General features: G+C 33.8%; 2 protein-coding genes across 3 annotated transcripts; both read right to left on the minus strand.

Annotated features, from left to right (window-relative positions):
* Positions 1-1,160: 1,160 nt before the first annotated feature.
* LOC142633519 (reticulon-like protein B22) lies at positions 1,161-4,183 on the minus strand. The gene is made up of 4 exons (XM_075807758.1): positions 3,852-4,183; positions 3,624-3,765; positions 3,058-3,127; positions 1,161-1,535 (listed from the first exon to the last, which is right to left on the minus strand). The coding sequence occupies exons 1-4, from the start codon at positions 4,073-4,075 to the stop codon at positions 1,426-1,428; spliced, it is 546 nt and encodes a 181-aa protein (XP_075663873.1). The 5' UTR covers positions 4,076-4,183; the 3' UTR covers positions 1,161-1,425.
* Positions 4,184-5,012: 829 nt separating this feature from the next.
* On the minus strand, positions 5,013-14,992 carry LOC142636171 (pumilio homolog 5). 2 transcript variants are annotated; one of them, XM_075810289.1, is made up of 10 exons: positions 14,257-14,992; positions 11,247-12,353; positions 10,903-11,159; positions 10,635-10,776; positions 10,408-10,515; positions 8,205-8,417; positions 8,006-8,116; positions 7,717-7,911; positions 6,252-6,423; positions 5,013-5,309 (listed from the first exon to the last, which is right to left on the minus strand). In XM_075810289.1, the coding sequence occupies exons 1-10, from the start codon at positions 14,902-14,904 to the stop codon at positions 5,251-5,253; spliced, it is 3,012 nt and encodes a 1,003-aa protein (XP_075666404.1). In that variant the 5' UTR covers positions 14,905-14,992; the 3' UTR covers positions 5,013-5,250. The 2 variants fall into 2 exon arrangements, with proteins under 2 accessions (XP_075666404.1, XP_075666403.1); XM_075810288.1 differs by having other exon boundaries at positions 10,903-12,353.
* Positions 14,993-22,957: the final 7,965 nt, after the last annotated feature.

The raw sequence follows: 22,957 nt of genomic DNA on the forward strand, positions 1-22,957 counted from the left end.
ATTATTTGAGTGGTTTTTTTTTTTTAACAAGCCTATAAAATATATATATATATATATTTTTTTTTTTTGCTAGTGTATAAATCATTAATATTTTAATATATTTAAAATATAAGTTTATGTTTAAGTATATGTTTATATTTTACAAAAAAAAAAATTTGTTAAATCAAACAAATGTTTAAATATAAAAATAAAAAATTTTGAGAAAAAATAATAATAATTAAGAGCGTAAGTTGTAATTGCATGTTATCCATAAAAGTTTAAATTCTCTGCAATTTAAATTGAACCTCAATTTGAAATATTTAAGATTATATATTAAAAGAAGTGCTTAAATTTCTTCTTATAAAAAATCCACCGTAACCATTCTAATTGATTTTTTTTTTTTATAAATTTTATTGGGGCTTATTGCAGAATGCAATTCATTGTTTACACCTGGCTTTTTGCTTCTTTGAACTATTCGATTTTTACATTTAAGGTATAATTGTCTCCTCAAATCCCTCTTTTTAATTATGCCAGAAATGTGCAATAAGTGGTGCTTAATTACTCTATTTGTTAGATTCTACTTTCATTTTTTTTTTTTTAAAGGAAATTTTAATCTCAATAGGTGATAGTTTCCTAACTAATTTTTTCAGCTATCTACATTCCCTGTAGGCTGATATTGACTACAGGGAATTTATTTCTCCACCTTAAAAGGTGCAGGTTGAGAAAAATATATATTTAATAATGAGCCAAAATGTATATTTTTTGAAGATAAAAATTCACTTATCAATTATTAATTGATTTGCAAGTACAAGTACAAATTCAATGTGGCCTTTTTTTCTTTTTTTTTGGAGAAATAATTATAACATGCTATTAATCCTGCGGCTCGAACCTTTTTTCCCCTAAACCCTAAGCACTTTTCTTGCAATGTACAAATTCAACGTATATACTACTTAGTATATAGTTTGATTTTATTTTTATTTTTTTAAGAAAACATAAAAACATAATTAAATGAAGTGTCAAATGCACCTTAACTTGTGCTTGCAGGACACTCATTAACCAAAACTTAAAACGAAAAGGCTAATATTTGTTATTTCAGGCAGTGTATGCATTGTGTGCAATAAACAGTCCAAAAGAAAAAGGGAGAACAGTAGCATCTCCATTGGGTATTAGGATCATCCACATTTAAAATAACTACATTTCATTGCTAAGATTAGATATTACAAATATAACAATGTATCAACGTACTACGTTATTTAAAATTTAAAATAACGTGAGACTTTACACATTGTTAGATCCAAAAAAATATCTTATAAAAAAAATCCAAAAAAAAAAAATCTTAAACCTGAAATTGGTTCTCTACAGCTAACTCTTTTGTTAACACTAATCGAGTGGGATAAATTACAAATATAACAATCGCCATACATTATAAATTAAAAAACAAGCAGACTACATGATATCCTGCTCTGAAGTATCTGTATTGCCATTTCTTCCCCTCAGAAACTGAGACACTGATTGAGACGTCTCTGCTAACATGTACAGACAAAACAAGCACAACCCTGGTGCAAGAAGAAAAAAAATATACAAATAAGTGGCTGGAATTTCAAGCGAGACTCAAAGATACATAAAAGCTTTGAGATCTATAAATGTAACATGGATATATCAGAAAAATAAGCCTGACTAAAATGGAAGACAATCCAAACAAATGAACTTTGAATATTTTAAGCAAGTTACAATATCTTCCCTAGTTTATGTATGATTCCTTTTTGAAGAGTTTTTTCTACACTTTTAAAAACCATAATAGGGCTTTGGAATTTTTCTTTAACCTACATGATTTTTTTTTTTTTTGATAAGTAAAGAATTAACAATTAATATAATATATCATCAGAAAGTTTAAAAAGACTGCCATAAGACGAACTATGCTCTATGATATTGAATATTGGTCTATTTAGAAACATGTTCTAAAATAAGTGTAGTTGAAATGAGTATTGAAATGAATAAGTGAAAATACAAGAGGGAGATATTCAAAATGAAGAGATTTGCTTAAAGATAGCAATGACCCTTATTAATGAAAAGATGAGGAAGAGGAACTTGAGATGGTTTGGTCATGTGCAAAGAAGAGCAGAATATACATCAAAGAAGAGTGAGTTGATTCAAGTCAAGGAAATGTAAAAAGATGGAGGATGACCTAAAATGATATTCGTTGTAAAAAATGAAGTGTCAGAGAAGGAGCTTACAAGAAGTGATTTTGCATAGGATAGAATGGCGGGAAAAAATAACTGTGGCCATCTTTGATTAGTTTGTTGAAGAGCCATAGCTGACCCCAAAGTTTTTGGAGTATAGCATCCAAATTTTAACTGTTGTGTTAACTAGGCATTCGACGTTACATGCATGACAGCATGGATGGTATAGAAATAAAATTGTTAAAGCTAACACAGACAGTTTGACATGGAAACTACAACAAAATTAGATAAGGCTTCACAATTGGCAGTCATAATGATATCAGAAAGGGGAGTATCTCATAAATGGTGACATCTAAGTATGATTCCTACACAGTAGGCACTCCATGAGTAGTAGATCAAATTGGCTAGCATCAATATTGATCTAGGACAGCAGGAGGTCTCAACTTTCTAACCTTATTTATTATGGCCAAACATTACCATGCAACATTACCCAAATATATGTATAATATATAAATGCACTATGCACAGCAAGTCCACATCCAGGAAGCCAGTTGCCTCTCATTACATGGTTCCTAGCAACAGTGTAATATATCCTTCAAGAGAAAACGTACCAGAACCATTTCCCAGCAAAAATGATGGCATCATAAAATAATAAGAGTAGACAATCAGACTCACCACAGACATGTACAAACAGAGATTTATACCAGAAAAAGAAGAATGGGCTAGACAGATGAGTCTAGGGCATCAACCACAATGTATCTACAAATTAGAGACTTCATTGCATCTTTGTTGACAAAAGTTATTAAAATCATGCGCCACCCATGAAAATTTGCTAACATTGATGTAAAACCATTCAGATTGTCATCAAGTTTTGATGTACATGTAAGCAGCAACATACCAGCATAGGCAACCGTAACACCTGAAACTAATCTTCCCAAAGCTGATAGTATGTAAAGACTAATCACCACCTGAAGAAAGAATTACATCGTATATAAATTATCAGGTTAGCTATCCACAACAACCATAACTAAAAAGGAAGCACAGACACAGGTGCAGGTACAGGTACGACACGAGCAATTTTTGAAAAATTAGTGGGTACGACACTCAAAATGAAGTGTCCGTGCTTCCTAGATGAAATGAGCCACCTCCGCCGCACCTAAAGAGAAGAAGAGGGGGGAAAAAGAAGGGGGGTTCCTAATAATTTTGTAGCAGGGTTTGAGTGCTTCACCAAAACATGCTTTAGTATATTTAATTAAACCTATTTTGCCTGCAGCAATGTCATTGTCACATACACAGGAATAAGGTGCGCAAATTAGAAGATCCACTTAGAAAGTCTCAATTAAAAATGAAAAATATATAGTTGCTTGCAGGTTCTTCAAATTAAGATTTTGAAGTACAAAAATCTGCCCCCATCTGAAAAATCAATCATCATCATATAAACAAAGTAAAAGAGAGATGGACCACCTTGAAAAAGAGGCGCTTGTCATGGCCGGTGGCAGCAACCCTAAAAACAGACTCGGCAGCACCAATGGTATTAGCTAACCAAGCCACTATGCTATTCGCTGTGTCCTGAGATATCTGCCATTCCAGTGGGTCTACGGGAACCCTGTATTTATTTATTAATTAATTAGTAAAAATAAAATCAGAATTAATTAATTAATTAATTAATTGAGCAAAGAAAAAGAGAAGTACTGGATGGTGAGTTGGCGGAAGAGGAGGCCGAGAATGGCGAGAGAGCAAAGGAGGACGATGAGAACGTCGGAAATCAAAGAGACGACGCTGGCTCCTCGATAGGCGCAGTGATAGTAAACCAAAGTACCGCTTACGATTGCTCCTATCAACATCAACACTCGAGATTTCTCTTTCTGCCTCCTCCTCTTTTCTCTCTTTGCTGCTGTGTTGTTGTTGCCGTCCATCTCTTTCTTTCTTTCTGTTGCTCTACTTCTACTTCTACTTCTTCTTCTTCATCTTCCTTCCTTTCCTCTTCTTCTCCTTCTTACATTTTGGACTCATTCAAACCCCAAAATATATATATATAAATTGCCGAAATGGGTCGGGTCAAACAAACTCCTAGTTTTTTTTTTTTTTTTAATTAACAATCAAACTTTGACCCACCCACCTATTCAATAGCATTGTCTACTTCTACTTTTATTATTCAACCTACTAATTTTTCATTCTAGAAAAAAAAAAAAAAAAAAAAAAAAAATCTAATTTTCAGCTCTTTTTTTTTTTATAATTATTATTAGTTTTACATCAATAATTTGGAAGGAGAGGTAAGGATTTAAACTTGGATGTCTCCAAATTTAAAAATATCAAGATGTTCCTATCACATTAGTCCAAATTAAGCAACTTGTCATTCTTGGAAATTGATTTTTCTGTTGTTTCGAATGCCATTATAGGGAAAACTCTTTCCACCATTGACTGCTTTTGTTATGTATGGAATTGTTCTTAGGAAAGGCAATAGCCCTATACATTTGTTGGCAAAACATGCTTAGGGTGTTGAGCATTATGTTATAGCTCTTGTTCTATAGAACATACTCTCTCAAACGATATATTCTCTTTCAGTTTATTTTTAAAAATTTTAAGAAATTCATATTTCATTCCGTCTCATTAACCGTTACCAACATCATAAATTCATCAAATGTTTGTTTTGAGCCGATATTGAACATTCCCAATTAATATAGTTTCTTTTTCTATATTTGATTTATATAAATAAAAGTCCAACTGACTAATCAACTCCCATATTCGTTTTTTTCCTCACTTCAATTACCTAGCAGCCACGCAATGGCTTGCAAGAACAAGCTTTCCTTTATAGCATAATAATTAACGGAAATTTAACAAGGATAAAGATTATTGCACATGAAACCACATAATTTCCAGGCAGTGAGATTACTTTGATCAATGATTTATTGATAATTTCTATACATATATATACATAGACACACTTTGATGATATTTAATTACATAAATATACTTGGCAGCCAACAGCAGCAGCAATAATGGGGATTACATTTGAAAAGAATGAAACCAGTTTTTGCCCATCTTAAGTTTTTCTACTACCGTGTACCGACTATCTGCTTCCCACCTGCATTTAACTTGGAAGCAATGCTGTCCCATTCTGAGTACCTTCAGATTCAGAGGCTTGGCTTTCTGCATGTTACAAAATTAACAACAGAAGATATTTATAATCTGATCAATAAAGCCACAGTTTAGGTGCAGCCACCATCCAAGGCAAATATTTGTTTCATTGAACTACCAATTTGTGCTGTCCTATAATCTGTGCTTGTGGAGTGCATCTGAGTGTGAGTATGCAACACACAGAGAGAGGGAGTTGCTGTTCTATTGAACTACCAATTTCGAAAGCCCAATTGCAACAAAGTGATGTGTGCACAAGCTATTTACCAAAGTATATGCTAAGATGAATAAGATCAAAATGGCAATCAGTATTTACGATACTTTCTACTAAATGGTATATTGTTCTGTCTTCGTGAATGATGGTTAGTTATATTGCGTATGACTAGATCAATTGATCAGTCTTTTGACAAAGAATTTTGAAAATATCACTACATCAATTTAAACAAACATTGAGGCTAACTGCAATAAGTCAGTTGAAATAAAAAGAGATCCAAGTTAGTGTTCCTTCTTGTTCAGTAACAAGCCTGTATTCTGACTAGTCGAAGGATAAACTGCAGTGTGGAGTTCGATATACAGCTTAAGCATTAAAATAAAAAAGTTATAGCATTAACAATTATTCTGACTTTGTCAAAGAGAGGTGAGAGGACAAGCGGATGTAATGGTCAGAGATATGGAATCATACGTTAATCGGCCAATGCCTTTCTATTGCAACTGATGTAGAACTCATAGTATGTTCAAAGAGGACTCATGATGACAACTATTTTGCATATTTGGACCCCTTTGGTCTGAATGTTAAATAAGCATTTCGCTCAAGCCATGCTTAATTGCGTGCAAATAAGTGTGTACATGTACAAAGCCAAGCTAAGCTTTAGTCCCATTTCCCTTATAGATAAAATGGACACCAAATAGTCATGGATTTAAATATGCACATGGATTAAAGAGAGACAATTTTCACACCTTCACCAACGAGTTGTTCAAATCGAGCAACTATGTGTTTCCCGTAAGTGTATTTCTTCAACGCTTGTAGATGAACTCTTACACGATTTAGCAATATTTCCCGCTGTTTATCATTGCTCATTTCAAGAATCTTCTGGACCACATAATTTGCAAACTGGTCCTTCATCATTGCCTAGTAAATAAAAATTGAAACAACAAAAAGCTTTAGTAACTAGGAAAAAAAGGTTCCAACTTCCAAGATGCAAAATAATGTATTTCCATATTATAATTCCCAAGACTAGCAAACTATGAACAATGTCCAGAAATGTCCATATTTTACATCACAACAAGCTCATTAAAGAGAGAAGAATATGCAATGACATTGAGTAAACCCCTTTTTTCCCTTTTGGTAAGTTACACATGCACTCAATGGACCTTAAACCCATGACCACACCATGTAAGGAGGAAGTAATATTTGACCTAGAGCTCACTGGTGCACATCAAGTAAAACACAACATTATTTCATTTTTTCAGCGCTTTAAAGAGTTTACAACAAGCTAAGGGAAGAGAAAATGGGTTCACATTAACAATAAAAGTACAAATAAAGTATCATTAGGATATACGGGGAAAAGCATCTCAGCAGTTAAAAGACACAAGAATTAAGTACTCAATGGAATCGGGAATCCATCAGTATTGAAAACAAAAGCAAAAAAAATTAAAAGTTAATTAATTTAATGTCAAATTAGCCATATCTAATCTGTAGCTGGTGGAGACATGAGGAAAAGCACCAGAATGGTATATTTTATTTGCTACATTGTGAGATCTAAATTTCTTGGCAGTAGTTCTAAAAACTAATATGGCATTGGGTGGGCCAAGTTCAATTTTTTTTTTTCCCGATGGGGGACCGGAGGGGGGGGGAGGACCTTGGCGATTTTTCTTAACGAATTTGATTTCTTGTAACTTTCTTTTTAATGGTAAGTTACACGTGCACCCATTGGGTCTTTGATCTACGGCCTCACCCTATACCTTGCTCATTTAACTTTCTGTTAATGTTTATACATGATTCCTGGTAACTAAAAGCATGGCTTAAGAGTTGCCTAAGAAAAAAGGCATGATTTGAGATATCTTCATAGGAAGCATCTAAAAGCAGCAGTTATCAACATGCCTGGTTTGGGGCCTATATATTTGTACTAATCCTGGATCTGGTTTCTATCAAAAAGTAAAATAAAAAAAGCCTGGAATTAGATCCATACTTAACTGTTAAACCATGGGAAACAGTTGAAGCCAATATAAACAGGCTTGGGTCAGCTGACCACAGTGAGTCGAGCCTAAAGGTCAGGCCAAGCCAAAGTACTAGGTAAGAATATCAAGACTGAGGGTAATAATCAATCTTGAGATACCATGATATTACGAACGATATTAGCTTCCTATATCTGCTTTTAAGTTGATTTACCCTAGGCAAAAAAAAAAAAAAAAAAAGGTTTACCAATAAAGTATCATTTTCCTCAGATTGCCCAATAATCTCCTCAATCAAAAGCTCTCGTTCAGTAGTATCTCCATGCTCCAAACATTTCTCAACAACATTTGAAGCGTACTTATGCTGACTCATTTGTACAATTTTCCCAGACAACTTGTTGATAATTTGACTTCTTGCATGCAGCTTTCCCATCTCCAAAACATGCTGCAACCAGTATGATCCATCTTAGTTTCCAAGATTCACCGAGGGAAAGTTAATGCTATTAATATAATTTTTTTGAAAAGTAGATAAGACCAACCTGTGTGACATAATTGCCATACTGATCTTGAGCAAGGACAAATGCCGATTCTAAGATTTCATCCACAATAGATTGAATATGCAGCTCATCTGAACAATGCTCCAAAACTCTCTATCACAAATCAAACATAAAAAATTCAATACCAAGATACAACACAGTATGATTAGAGCCTCTGCAACCAGCAAAATGTTCTATTTACCTGAATGACACGGCAACCATAAGGATGGGTAGAAAGTGAGGCGACTTGACCTCGAAAAGCAGAAATAATAAATCCAATTTTCTCTGTAGGGACACATTCTATGCATTTCTGTATAACATGATTTCCATTTTGATCACGTACACATTTCATAACATGTCCATCAAGCTCATGCACAAGTTGTATTTTCTGATCAAGCTCAATAACTTCAAGGGCCTAAAATAAAAATCCAGCACAGGATCAAGAGTCAATGAGAATGCTATTGAAGTGGAGACAATTTTACAGTAGGATCGGTGAGGGCCATAGCCCCTAAATTTTATTTTTTAAGTAGTGAAACTTTATATTAATTTTATTTGAATCCCTTTATAATAATGTTTATACCCCCAAAATTTTGACTTATTTCAATATATCCTAGCAACAAATCAATACATTCACTTTGGCACCCCAATTCACAATTTGCCAGACCCATCCTTAGAAATGTAAGATTGAATAAATAATGGTAATGTTCTATAGCATTCAAATTGATTCTTCAAATTCACTCTCAAACTAATACAAAAGCATTTTTGATAAGTAATAATGCTTCATTGAAAGAAAAACTAAGCTTTACAAAAACCCAGAGCACACAGGCAGTGCACTATGGATATCAGAACAAAAGACTAACATGCATAAAAAATTACAAAAACATATGGTATATAAAGCGAAAATTCTGTTTTTATCACTCCAAAAAGGTAAGCTCAAGAATATACTATACAACCCAGGATATAGATTACAGGAAAATATTTTCTTACACTTGTTTACATCCACTATTTATCATCAAATCCACAATTGATGCAGGGATGTCCACATTTTAAAACATGAAAACAGATGTTAAAAAATGGGTGTAGGAGTATCATTGCCCATTTATTACGATAAACTAAATTATTCAAAAAGACAAAAGAAAAGAAAAGAAAAGCACTGCAACTATGAAAGTAGTCCACCTCTTTTAAAATGTGATTCCTGAGAAGATTCCTAAGATCTATCTAAAAGATCAGCAACACAATCTATAGATACAAAAGATCATGCATTTTTTCAGAAGACATCATGCACATGATAATTGTGTCAAAAATGATTCTCTATTAATAATATTATATGATAACAGAATTAATATATTCAAGGAGGAAAAAATGCAGATTCAATTAAAATCCAAATATTAAATGTTTTAAATGTATCTCTCAAATTCAGCAATCAGGAACTCAAAGAAACTTCAGGAAAGATATAATGCACTTTTATTACTTCCCCAAAACAAGGTTTCAAGAAAGAAGGCTATTGATATAATTTAAAACTTCTTGATGAATTAATGATTTTCCCAATAGCTTAAATTGTTAGAAAATGATGAATTTAATCACATAACCATAATTCTAACATTCCCCCTTATATGTGAACCCAAACTCCCCCTTAACAAGTGGACCCAACACATGAGATTTTTAACATTTCAAGTGGGAGGTAAAGTGAAGACAAGGATCAAACTCAAACCTCTTGCTTTGATATCATGATAAATTTTCGATTCTCCCAAAAGCTTAAGCTATTAGGAGATAATGAATTTAATCACTTAACCATAATTATAACACCTCTCAATCATTCAAGTGCACCCTGAGGATAGAAGCCATATAACCAACCTTCCTAGTGAGAAACCAATGACTCATTAATCTATCATAGAGATAGTGAAAAGGGAAGATTAATTAGGTTGACCATTGTCAGACTGTGAATTCAACCAAACATGATTGTCTCTCCAGCAGAGAAACATTAAACAAACTCACTGTCAATCAAATACCTCTGTCCCAAGAAAATTCACTAGCCATTATACTAAGCAGCCATTCACAAAACACAAACTTGACAAAAGTAAATTTCCATCCCAAATTTATAGAAAAATTAAATTTCTTTGACTAACATATCTCTTCTTCTAAATCCTCAAGAAAATTCTGTCAGGAAGGAAACTTTAGTGATGCAATCTTGAAATCTACCACTGTTATGGACCCTACATGCTATCTCCATCCTTAAGCTTTTATGGTACCACATGGAGGTCAAAAAGCATCAACTTAGGATTCTTTTTCTTTCTTTTGTTTTCTCTCTTTAAAATGTTAGTGCATAATCTTAAGATCCATCAGCAATGGGCAGCACATTTGGTGGAATTATAAGTCTGCACATCTATCACCACATTCTAACATACCTTCTGGATTACACGACAACCATACATCTGCAAACTTAAAGACAACATCATTCCTGCAAGTTGATCTGCAAGTTCCTTTCTCTGCTCAAGACTTCCATGTTCAAAAAACTGTAAAATACCAACATGACTTAATAATCAAGCCAGCCATTCAGAAAGTTCACGTCAAGCAAAAACATACACAATTATAGAAATCTACAATTTGATGCACATGAATTTGGAAAGCATACCTTTTGGATAACGTAATTACCAAAAACATCTGTCATTAATTTTGAAGCATGTGGAAGAACTTCTTTGAAAACAGATGCCTTGTCTTCACCACTGCAATATTCCAGCTTCTGCTGTATAAATCGACTCCCATGTTGATCAACACTGACGTTAAACACAAATGAAAAATTTTATTTTTAGAATGGAAACGATACTTGAATCGCATTATTTAGATCAAGGGAAAGAAAAGAACAAAAAATATAATTTAGAATAGATACTACAGAACCTTGCCTGAATTCTACAATACGCCCTGCAATATCAGAGAGTTCAAACTTCCGTGCATTGCTGGACTTCAGCTCTTCGAGAAAAGAGTGCCTTTTGGGTTCCTCCAAGCTATAGAGTCCTCTTTGCCCTTGCCATCCAGAATATACTCCTGCATTTCTAACTGAACCTTGTGGAAACCTCATTTCATTTCGCCGACCTGGATGATTCATTCCTCCCACTGGAGATGATGGCAATAGTGGACCAGAAAGAGGTGATGCTGGAAACTGTGTCATGATACCCAAGTTAGGACTTCGTAAATAGCCACTATTAGTTGCTCCCATGTTTCTTGGACTCATTATGCTCAGACTTACATTTGCTGTATGCTGAAGTTTCTGGTCACTCATATAAGAAGCAACGTTTGACTCTTTTTGTAAAGCAAAAGGATCAAACTGGCCTTCTGTGACACCTGTTGATGCCAACCGAGAAGGGAACGCAATGCTATATGCATTATCAAAAGGATGTGGATAGTATTGCACATGATGCGCATCCACAAAAGAAGGTTGAAGCATTATCCCTTGCTGCCCATAAGGCCTATTCAGATGTTGCACATCACCTACAAGTGGGAAACCTTCCCCTGTTGAAGCACCAACAGTTCGACGACTAAAGCTTGGGCCAGAAGTGGCATCAAATGGTAGAGGAATGGCACCATTAGAAGTGTATCCAGCCATATATGGGGGAAGATGTGCTGGACTCACAGCATATCCACCCACACTGTATTGAGGAGTAAATAACCCTGGTGGATAAAAATTGGGGTAATATGAATTTCCTGACGTCATATAAGCTGCTGCTGTTGCATATAAGGGAGGTGTGAGTCCAGGAGAATGCAATGAAGGCTGTACCCCAAGAGAGGAGAAATGGGGATGACCATTTGGAACTTTTTCCATAACAACATGTGAACGATTCATTCCTGGAGAAATAACTTGAGCCTGGACCCCCTGAAATTGATATGGAGTACTGCGTTGTGAAGAAGGATGGTGGTGCAGCATATTCCTCCCATAAGATTGTGGCTCTTCCTGTTTGTTCCTGTTACTCTCTGCATTGGATGCTCTAGTTTCCTTTCTTGAAACATCTGGCCCAAGGGCTCCACTAATTGACGCATCATCCTTTAAAACGACATCTTTCCTGTTTGATTCATTGCCTTCTTGCGTTGGTGAGTTCCCTATACTGTCAGGACTCGTCAAAGAGGTCACTGAAGGACTATTATCAGATATCAATCCAACAGCATGTGCATCAAGAGCACAAGACTCTGAACAAACATCAGTAGGGCCTGAATTTGTTTCTGTTAGCTTTGAAATATTAACAGAAGAAACATTCAATGCAATTGCAAGGACGTCAGAATCAATTGGTTCCTCTGCTGTTGCATGGCCTGCTGAACGAGACAGATTATATACTGGAGAAGGAGTACGGGGAAAGTCTTCCTACAAATCCACCAAGAAAATGTAGAGGATAAGTTCAGACAGAAATAGGATATTGTCTGTAAATAAAAAACAAATAGCAAACTATGAATCGAAGGGCTAGTATTCATCATGTAAAATCAGGCATTAAAATCCATTAGCAAGACATTATGTAACTTTTTTTGATAAGTTAGCAAGACATTGTTTAACTTGAAATTACAAACATATGTCACAAATGGAAAAGGCTACAATCGGGTGACAAGAACTGATAAAGATTTAAAGCACCAAATGCTAGAAGTCAAAGTAAACAGACAATTTGACAAGCAGGCAACTAAAATTAATGAGGTAATGGTTGAATAATATAGAACTCGTTATCTTTTGGATGGTTAGTTGCCACCACAAGATCAAAAAACAGAAAACATCAATGAAGTTTTTGTGTTCTATCAATCTCACTCAATCAAAGATCCCAGAAATTCAGAAACTAGTGATGCAAGCTTCTGAAAGATTATGATATGAAAAATTATATGTTCAAATTTATGTATTCTTTTCTCTGTAGAGTACATTGAATGTACGGAAAAATCCCTAGAAAATTTTTTTATGGGAAACAAATTCCCAGACTATTTCTTTGTTTCACCCTTCTGCCATAAACAAATGTCGAACATAATTCTGTATTGATCAAAGTATATAAAACACATGGCTCAACACCAATAAAAGAAAATTAGATCTTCTCAATCTTAATGTAGACTGTCAATTTCCAATTTGTAGCAACTTGTGTTTCAATCCTAGCTAAGAGATTATCTGTGCCAAAAAAAAACCAACTACTTGGATCATCTTTCAAATGACACCACTAGCATTGCACCACACCACACACAGAATGGCCCTCTCTCAATCTTTCTTTTTTGTTGGTGTATGAATTAATTGGGACAAGAGAGGGAGTGAGTGATGTGGCTCGGGCTAGGAACTTTGGTTTTGAGGAATGGGATTAAGTTGCTTAGAGAATGTAAAGTGGAAACACAACTCTTCAAGAGGACACTCTTGGAAAGAATTGTTCTAGGCTGTACTTTTACAACTCAGATCACAACTGATTACAAAATACAATAACCTTGCCTACTTATAGTTGGAAAGAATGCATGTCATTGCCTAACCTTACAACATAGGCTCCTAGAATCTGGTTGACTAATTGTGTAACTAACTAGCAAACACTTTTTTTTTATGACATAGGAGAGCTTCACTCAAATCAGTTGCACATGGCAGAGCATACTATACAACTAACTAGCTAACACTTATCTCGAACAACTTTGGTTACAATATGCACAAGACTTAAACCGTTCCCAAAAATCAAGTACCAAGGAAAACAATGCAGCTGCAAGGATGCACTGCATCAGTTAGATATACTCCTAATGGGCATTCTTAATACTTTCCAATGATACCCTTCTATTTAAGTGCTTTTTAAGACAACTGATTGGATAGTTGTGGAAAGTGAAGCATGATGCCAAAGTCAACACTTTTTCTTTTTATAATACTAGAAAACTTAAATTCACATGTATCCCAAAAGAACAACACAAATAGATTCTTCTTTTTTTTCGCCCGGGGGGGGGGGGGGGGGGGGTGGTTTGTTATGTAAACCATCTATAAGCACAAATACATTTCTACCCCTCAAATAAGTTTTCTGAAATTCATGAGGTAATCCATGTGAAAGCAAACTGATAATATTTTTCTTTTCCTATCTCCTTGTTAATTTTACCTACTTGAATTGTTGGATATTAGGAACTTTCTTTTGTGATATTCAAGATGGAAAAGAGGGGAAGGGGTTAAACACACTTAATCAAACATGAACAACAGAACATTCAAAAGCACTTAAAAGCTTAATGGTTGTTGATTGAGAATAATGCATATTAGAATCCAAAACACTTACTGAATTCTATACCTGTATCAGATCAACCAAACTTTTATGACGACTAGCCAAAGAAACTGTGTTATGTCCAGGTATATGTGCAGTACTACTTTCAGCAAAATTGTTGGAAGCTGGCCTTGGTGATATGTCATTCTCAGACTCCTCCTTGTGAGTAGAAAGGGAGACCTGAGACAAATGTAAGGATCCATTGCCACTGTCATCTACTGAAGTTAATCTCCGATTATTGCCAAAAACACCCATATGGCGCATCAGGCGTTGATTCTCTTGTGAGATAAGAGGTGGAGGAAGTCTTGGGTTTAAGTTGATGTTAGAGCTGTAGTATGCAACATATGCTGGATCAGAGCGCAGTTCTTCCTCAGACATGCAATTTTCAATTGCATTGCTTAAATTAGCCAAGCTTGAATTCGGATTAGAGTTCTGTTGCATTAAGATATTCTTAATAGCTGCAAGTGAACCTTCCATGCTTGGTGGAGCACTACCACTTCTATTGGGTATTATGTCTGCTTGACCTCCTTTAACTCTTTGCACCTTCGACAGTAATCCCAACTGCTCTGCTGCCATATTTTTCGATGCAGATCCAAAAGTTGCAGCATCCTTAGAAGAGTGCCACTTTCTATCTCCACTGCTTTCCACCATTCTCACAGGGCTCTCAGTTGTCATTTTGCTTTTTTGATTAAATATTGAGTTCACAGTTTACTTTGCACCGTCGTAGAGCAAACTCAATCCAATGCTCCAATGCTCCATGTAACAATTTACAGTGTCTGGCTCTGGCCATATTTTAGCAAATTGACAATGAAAACAAAAGTCAATTTGGTAACAAACTCACAAATTCTGACAGGAAAAATAGCTACATATAAGGGTTCAAAAAGAACTATCTTAAGACATCGCCAAAAGAGGACACATAACATATGCAAAGAAAGAAATGGCATCATCAATTACAAGCCAGTTCATATCAAGCATACTTTGAAGACTTGATCAGAGATTATCATACTACCCAATAACACAAACAAAAAACAATAATGTTGAAACATATCAGCATTCCATCTCAAATGTGCCTTCTCCATAAATAAAAAAAAAGTATCTTTCATAGCAAGCACTGAATGAACAATCACCCATGCAAATACTAGAATTCACCAGCTTTAGATAGAGTGGTCCACCTGTCAACATTATATTATAAACACAGTTCCTACTTCATTGTGTGATTACCAAGGGTCTCTTCTTTTTGCTATATTTGGGGCTAAATGGATGACGGCTTAGGATGCTGTTAAATGTTAATGCCTTTTTCAGCAAGGAATGCTAGGAAAACATAGAAATGATGAAATTTGAGGCACTGCCTCACTCAGCCTTACATGCATGGTTTGGACAAAGAGGAACAACAGTATGTTCAACAACATTGATTTATCCACTCTTGAGTTGAAATTCATATTTCTACATAATTTCTATGAAGGTCTAATGTGACAGGCAATGTCTCTTATCTTCCTTTTGTAGGTTACATTGATGATATTCAATAGTAATTCTTTAGGAGAATCGTTCATATAAAATTTAACTTATTTTGGTGTGGGCGGGCAGGGGGGTAACTCCATTACTAAACCATAACATAAATTGGAGAAATCAATTAAAATTTCCTCCGGCATTCATATTATCTAGGTTCAGGTCTATCAATTCAAATACAATGCCTATACATATACCTCTCCCACAGACATATCATCTGTTTTATGGCACAGGTACCAACATGTGTTGAGTCCATGTCGAGGCCATACCTGGATTAAAAATAATAACAAAATTTTTTTTTTTTTGGCTGCATACCTGTCTAACACTTTGGTACCTGTGTTAGACACGTATTTGATGAGGGCACTCTGCCGAAAATGGCGTGTCCGTGCTTCATTGCTTTGATCACTAATAGTCCATAAGAAACAAATTCATACATGTTGGATTGTCTCCATTAAATACGCCACTTCAGTTTTGACAACACTATTTCAGTAATGTTTTCACAATAATCATAATTGGGTCTTTCAACCTTGTTAAGTGTACAGCTTTAAAAGCTCCTTAAAATCATTAGGAGCAACAAAAAATCAAGCGAATTTAAGTCAAACTTCATCAACATTTTAACATAAAATGGTCAGATAACAGTTTTACATTACCCCACGCATCAGTTAAACACCAAAATTTAAAACAGCCAACATGAGAGGAGAGTTCATCAAAACAAAACAAAACCCATTAATCATAGAGCTGAAAACATAAATCCCATGAAACTATTGATCAAAAACTCAAACCCAAAAGAGAAAAAAAAAATTTCAAAGAAACAGGAAATGAGACATAATTTGAAAATATTAGAGAAAAAAAAAACAAGTTAAACCCCGAGAAGGCCGTAACTGGTTTGAACAAGAAGAACATCAAAAACAAGAAGAAGAACGAGAATTAAAAGATAAAAACCAGAACTTTATAGGACAGTCTTATAAAGCATTGAGAGAGCCTCACCAGGTACAGAAGATACAATCCTCAAAGTCAGGAACAAAAAGCCCCAAGTCTGTTAGAAGCTCTATATCTGTATGAAGAAGAAGTAGGAACACGTTTAAGAATTAGAAAGACAAAGTCTTTGAGAGAGAGTTTGTTGGGTTTGGAGAAAAAAACATAACTTGCTTGGCAGAAGAACCATTTGCAGTTGAAGTTTGAGGTTTTTAGCCCAAAGGCAAGGTGTGACTCTGAAATATGAATATCAAAACTTTTTTATTTTATTTTATTTTATTACTTTTTCCTTTCTTTTTGGTGTTGCTATTAAAAAACACAAAGAGGAATAAATAAATAAATGGAAGTAAATAGTGGGGGCACAAAGTGCGTGAAATGGCATTAATGCCATCACACACATTTAATGGGTGGAATTGGAAATGGGAGCAAATTTGGGTTTGGAGTTGGGGTGTTTTTGTCATAAAAGAAACGTCGACACGCGATCATTCAGCTTTGTTTGATGTTTTTTCAGTTTTTAAATGCTAGGTTCCACACGTGTCTGTGTTGAGTCTATTCCTTTCCTGCCTGTGATCAGTAAGAATTGTTTGGAAGTAACCCTGGGCTTTCTTATTAATTGGTCCTTCAAACCCCCCACAATTCTGGTGTGTTTCGATTAGCTCGATTGGTAAAAATTTTTATAATTGTATTATAAGAGATTTGAGGTTCAATTTTTGCCTACATTAAAAACTGATTAGTTTCTTGATCTTATAATAAAGAGCTATCATCAGTCATAAGTTAAAACCTTCCCCACCCCCCACCAAACAAAAAAACCCACTATTCAAAATAAGCTTCAAACAAAAGTGATTATGTTACGTGTACTTATAAGTTGTTATAATCATATTCTCTCTCTCCCAAATAATATATAAGCATATATATATATATATATATATATATAGAGAGAGAGAGAGAATCTTTGGAATCTCCCTAACCAATAGTTAGTTGGTCCAAAATGAAATAATGTTTCTCTTTCCTAATAGAGTACCCATATGCTTGTAACAATTTTCCTTTGAAATTTTATTTACTTACAAATTACAATAAGTTAATGGATTATATGATTAAAATACGTTGTACATCATATATATGAGTTGGCATATGTATTTTTAAATTAATTTGACGAAAAAACTATCACAGCTCAAATTAATATTTTATCTTCTTGTAAATTTTGTTTTGGATATTGCTAACTTAGGTCAACCTAAGAAAAAAAAAATCAAGAAATGAGAAATCAACCAATAGAGGATTCTATGGTTCTTTTTCGTTGTTTAGCATTTTGATGGTGCTAGGATACCTGTATAGTTAGAAAAAACAAAAACACAATATCCCATTTGATGTATATTATGATTACAAAATTTATCAACTCTAATAGAAACATATATACGTGTGTGTGTTTGTTTCTCAAAAAAAAAAAAAAAACTCTAATAGAAACATATACTTTGAGATGACTACTTAAAATAAGAGCCCTCAACAATTAATATATCCATGAAGGCAGTTCATAAGTTTAAGCCTTGTAATCATTTTAAATTTAGATCATTCCCAGTTTCTTTCTCACTCATTGCCCCCATTTGAAATGGTAAATGTATTTGTAAATTGCTTTGAAATAGCAAGGCAAACAGTCCCTAAAGGTTGCAGATAATGCCCACCCAGATGGGAATATATATAGGTAAGATCTTCATTCATTAAGTTGATACCAACATGTCAAATTAGCAAACCCCAGGTCTGAGATTAAGCAAAGCTGAATTGTTCGTGCTTAGGGGCAATTTTGTACTTATGGAATATTAGAATATTAATGGAGAATAAACTATTTTTAGGTTATGAAAAACGTATCCGTAAAGCAAAGGTAACCACTGATATCTCCACCGTCTGATCCTATTTTTAGTCAAATGGTTGACTTATTTTGTTCTTGAGAGAGAATCAATGGCTGATGCTGCCTTTAAGCAAAGCAATTCAAGTTCATCATCCATATATTCCATAATATTCCAGACATGATACAACAGCCTACAAACAAAACAAATCTCTAGGTCTAGAGGATTGGTACTTGGTTCCCCCTGTTTTTGATGTGATAGGAATAACTTAACCAACACTGTTCACAACATTTTTTTTTTAATAAATATTATATATATATATATATATATATATATGATACTCCCTTCGTCTTTATTTTTTAAACTACTTCTTTATCTCATCTTTCTTGTTTTCAAAACATTATCACTACCGCTCCTCTTTAGTGCAATGGTTATTTTATAAGTATAAATATTTGTGAGGTATGAGGGATAAGGGTCAAAATTCAAGTCTCTAGAGAATAACTTCACACATATATACACCAATTAGTTTTTGGTATAGGTAGGGATTAAACACCAGATCTTTTATTCAACTATTAAAGACTTTATCAATTGAGCTAATTAGAACCCGCGTATAATAAAGGTTTAATAAAAAATGATTGAAGCTGTAACTTTTGATTATTTTATTACCTTTCTTATATGAAGCTCAATTATTAGGCATGATCTTTTTAAAGCTAGAACTTGTCAAATAAGAAAAAAGAGAAAGAGAAGTAGGGTTATCATTATAAAGTCTAGCCAAAGTAAGAAACTATGGTACCAATAATTTCCATTAGAAATTTTTTTTTATAGGAATTTCCATTAGAATTATTCAACTTATTTAGCAAATTAATCTTTTCAAATTGTGTCAATTATGCTAGTGATGACACTTCCTTATCTATTAGTTAGACTAAAGTTTTCAAATTCTAATATGACTCATTGATTTGGTGTTAAGTGTTAACACAATATAAGCGAACACCAACATCAACTACAGTTGAAACGTGTAACAGTCATAATAATGATTCCCAATTATATAAATTGTACAACAAACGAACAATAATAGTAAAATGAGAGTGATGCCAAAATGCCATTTACTTTTAATGATCGAACACTGAAGCAGGTCTATAACTAAAGGCCACCCTTAATTCCCATTTTCAAACATTAAATTAAAACTCATCATACTAACCTTGGTATGTTTTAGGTAAATCATACACATTGCCCAAAAAAAGAAAAAAGAAAAAAAAAAGTAGAACAGAACAGATGCCTCTTAACCATGAGCACAGATTAAAAAAGAAGACCTTGGCATGCATATATAAGTATACAAAAACCCTTGTCCTAGCTTAGCTACAGTATTGACAAGTGTGAAAGGATTCACGGATGGGTCCAGTGGAAGGACAAAATGATGATGACCCAAATCTTGTGTAGGGGAGGGCTTACTGCTCGGGTACGTTGTCTTCATCTGGGGTTGGTTTATTAGGACATTGCAATATTGCATTAATTGCATGTGTGAATTGTGATGGGACTTGTCCATCTTTTCCATAGGCAATTAATGAGATAGATAGATGATGATCCTAAATTAATTCCCCCCTATTCCCTTTGGCTAAAGCTAAAGCCTAGCACCAAAAACTTTCCGAAAGCTTGGTTAGATATCATAATTGTTTCCGTTGGGGATTTTGGAGTTGGGGTGTCGTTATAATTTTTTTTTTTTTGGTAAAGAGGAATACAATAAAAGAGAAGAAAAGAAAAAAAAAACAAAAACAACTAAGGCATAGCAGCACAGCAACTTCGCCTGCGATACAAAGTTTCTAAGGCATCTAGCCTGATTTGATTCAAAATACACAAAGAATTATCAAAATAAACAAAATTTATACTTTTGGCGAAGATAAAATATATATATATCTCATAATTATTGTAACATATAGTTTTGAACTGCTAACTTATTTTGTTAAAATTAAAAAAAATTTGCTGAAAGTATATAGAAAAAGAAGAAGTTAAAAGCTTATTTTTGGAACAATGAAACCCATTTAATAGTGCAATAAAACTCACTTTAGAAGCAAAAATAAGCTAACTTCTAGTTTGACCAGAAGAAAAATTAAATTGTATTTGTGATGAATGAATTCTAAATGATCTTATGTAAGATATCAAATCTGTCAGATATCTTTTAGTATGAAAGGGTTTTAAAAGTATAGATACTATGTTCAGAATATTTTCATAACAAATTATAGATAGTTATTATTGGTTCAAATTCAAACCTAACACTAAAATTACTTTGTTGTCCCAATAATAATAACTAGTAACAACTTACTATTTAAGATATATTATAAAAATATTATAGGGATATTATTTCTCTTTTTAAATATAACAAAATTAAGACATAGAACTTACTTTACAAAGTTGAACATAGTTAAGTAGGTGAAAGTTCAAATCAATAAAGTGAAGCTAGATCAGCGGAATTGGTTGACCAAATAAGAGCATGATTACCACTATCTACTCTAAAACATGTCAGGTACCTTTGTATCGGTTACAGATGATTATATAGCAAATCGTGGAAGAAATGGACAGAGACACGTTCTAATCCAGTAGGTCTACGCCCTTGGAGTATGTACTCGATTATGTTGTATTCTCAATGGGAACCTTGTACTTCCCTAGCACTGTTTTATTCTCCATACGAACCTTGTACTTCACTAGAACCATTAGCAATAATACTCTTTATTGGGCCTTTTTCTCAAGGTTGTTTGCATAGGCTTTGTTCGTGCAATATACCGTCCCCACTCTAACTGCGAAAAAGACCTACCTTACTTTATTTGCAAAAGAGTTTTAAGGACACACATCTTGTTCTCGCTCCAACTACAAAAAGAATTTTGTTAACCTTGTCTTCTTTGCCATACATTATCATGAGCTCTAATATCATTTGTTGGGAAGATAAACACCTTGGGGGAGTTTCCTTAAATAGTTAATATAATATATAATGACAAACTTTAACCCAAAATGTCAAAACCTAATGAGTATGTACTCAGTTATGTTATATTAACCATTCATTTTTCTTATCATTATTCAATGTGGGACTGTACTCACGTGTAAACCCAACGTCATTGACATAACATAATTTGAAAGCCTCTGATAGTTTGAAGTTTGAACAAAAAAAAGCAACTCCACACTTTCATACTCAATTGCCTAAGAAGTTATAATAAATTGTTTATAGTCTTTTATTTCATTTCTCACTTGTTAGTGTTTTAAACGAAGGCATCCATAATTTGAATTCTTCCTCTTTCACTAATCATTGAATTATCAAATAATATTAAAAAAAGTCACAAGAAATTAGCCAAACAAGAATAAACTGATATTAAGGAATAAATTAATTGCATCCATATTAATGAGTAAGATGCAGATGAAGTCCAAAATCAAGCCAAAAATATATTAGTAGTAGAAAAGGTAAATATTATTTACAATATTGACTTTAATACAACTATAAAAAAATTTTAAGTTTAGACCAGTGGTATCACATATTATACTTACCCCCTTTTTCACTTAACCCCATAAACTATATCCCTTTTTATACTTACCACCCTAAATTATGATAGTACACACTTCTCTAAACAATTATTCATGGAATGGGGTGCAAAGTGTTACACAGGTAATAATTTAGGAGAGTAAGTGTATATTTTTATAGTTTATGAGGGAAAGTGTGCATTCGGATAAGTGTAAAATGAGAAATATTTTTTTTGGGGGGGGAGGGGGGCGGGTAAAGTGTAAAGTCTAAGAATTGAATCTCGCTTACATAAAAAATTAATTGGTATTTTGGCTTGATAATAAAAAGTAATCATAGCGAATGCGATAGACTGAAATTCTATCCTATCTAAAAAAAAACTCTTGATGTAAGACATCTAAGAGTGAAAAAATTATTGAACACAATGAAAGAGCAAACAAGTGGTCCTCCCAACTAAAACTATTAAAGAATTTTGGATCCTTTGAAATTAGCAGTCGATAAGAAATGTCTTCTTTTATTGGTCAGAGGACAACATGACTATTCTCTTGCTGTATTAAATAATTTCTCCTATGGATGCACCATGGGTTAATCACCACTCTCTCTCCCCCCTATCATTCTTTCCTACCACGAACATCCTAAGTCTTAAAAGTGTTTTTTCAAATAATTTCTCCTAAGGGTGCACCTTAAATCAATCACCATTCTCTTTTCTTATTATTCTTTCCTACTACCAAGACCCTAAGACTTTGAAGTTTTAACTTTTTCCTTTTGTATTGAATAATTTCTTCTACGGGTGCATCCTAAATCAATTACCCCTCTCTCTTCCCTTCTTATTCTTCCCTACTACCAAGACCTCAAGACTTTAAAAAGTTAAAGTTCTTTTTTCTTTAATGGAGATTGATGCTTTTATCCA

Source organism: Castanea sativa, chromosome 5, assembly GCF_040712315.1.
Source record: "Castanea sativa cultivar Marrone di Chiusa Pesio chromosome 5, ASM4071231v1".
Classification (NCBI taxonomy): domain Eukaryota; kingdom Viridiplantae; phylum Streptophyta; class Magnoliopsida; order Fagales; family Fagaceae; genus Castanea; species Castanea sativa.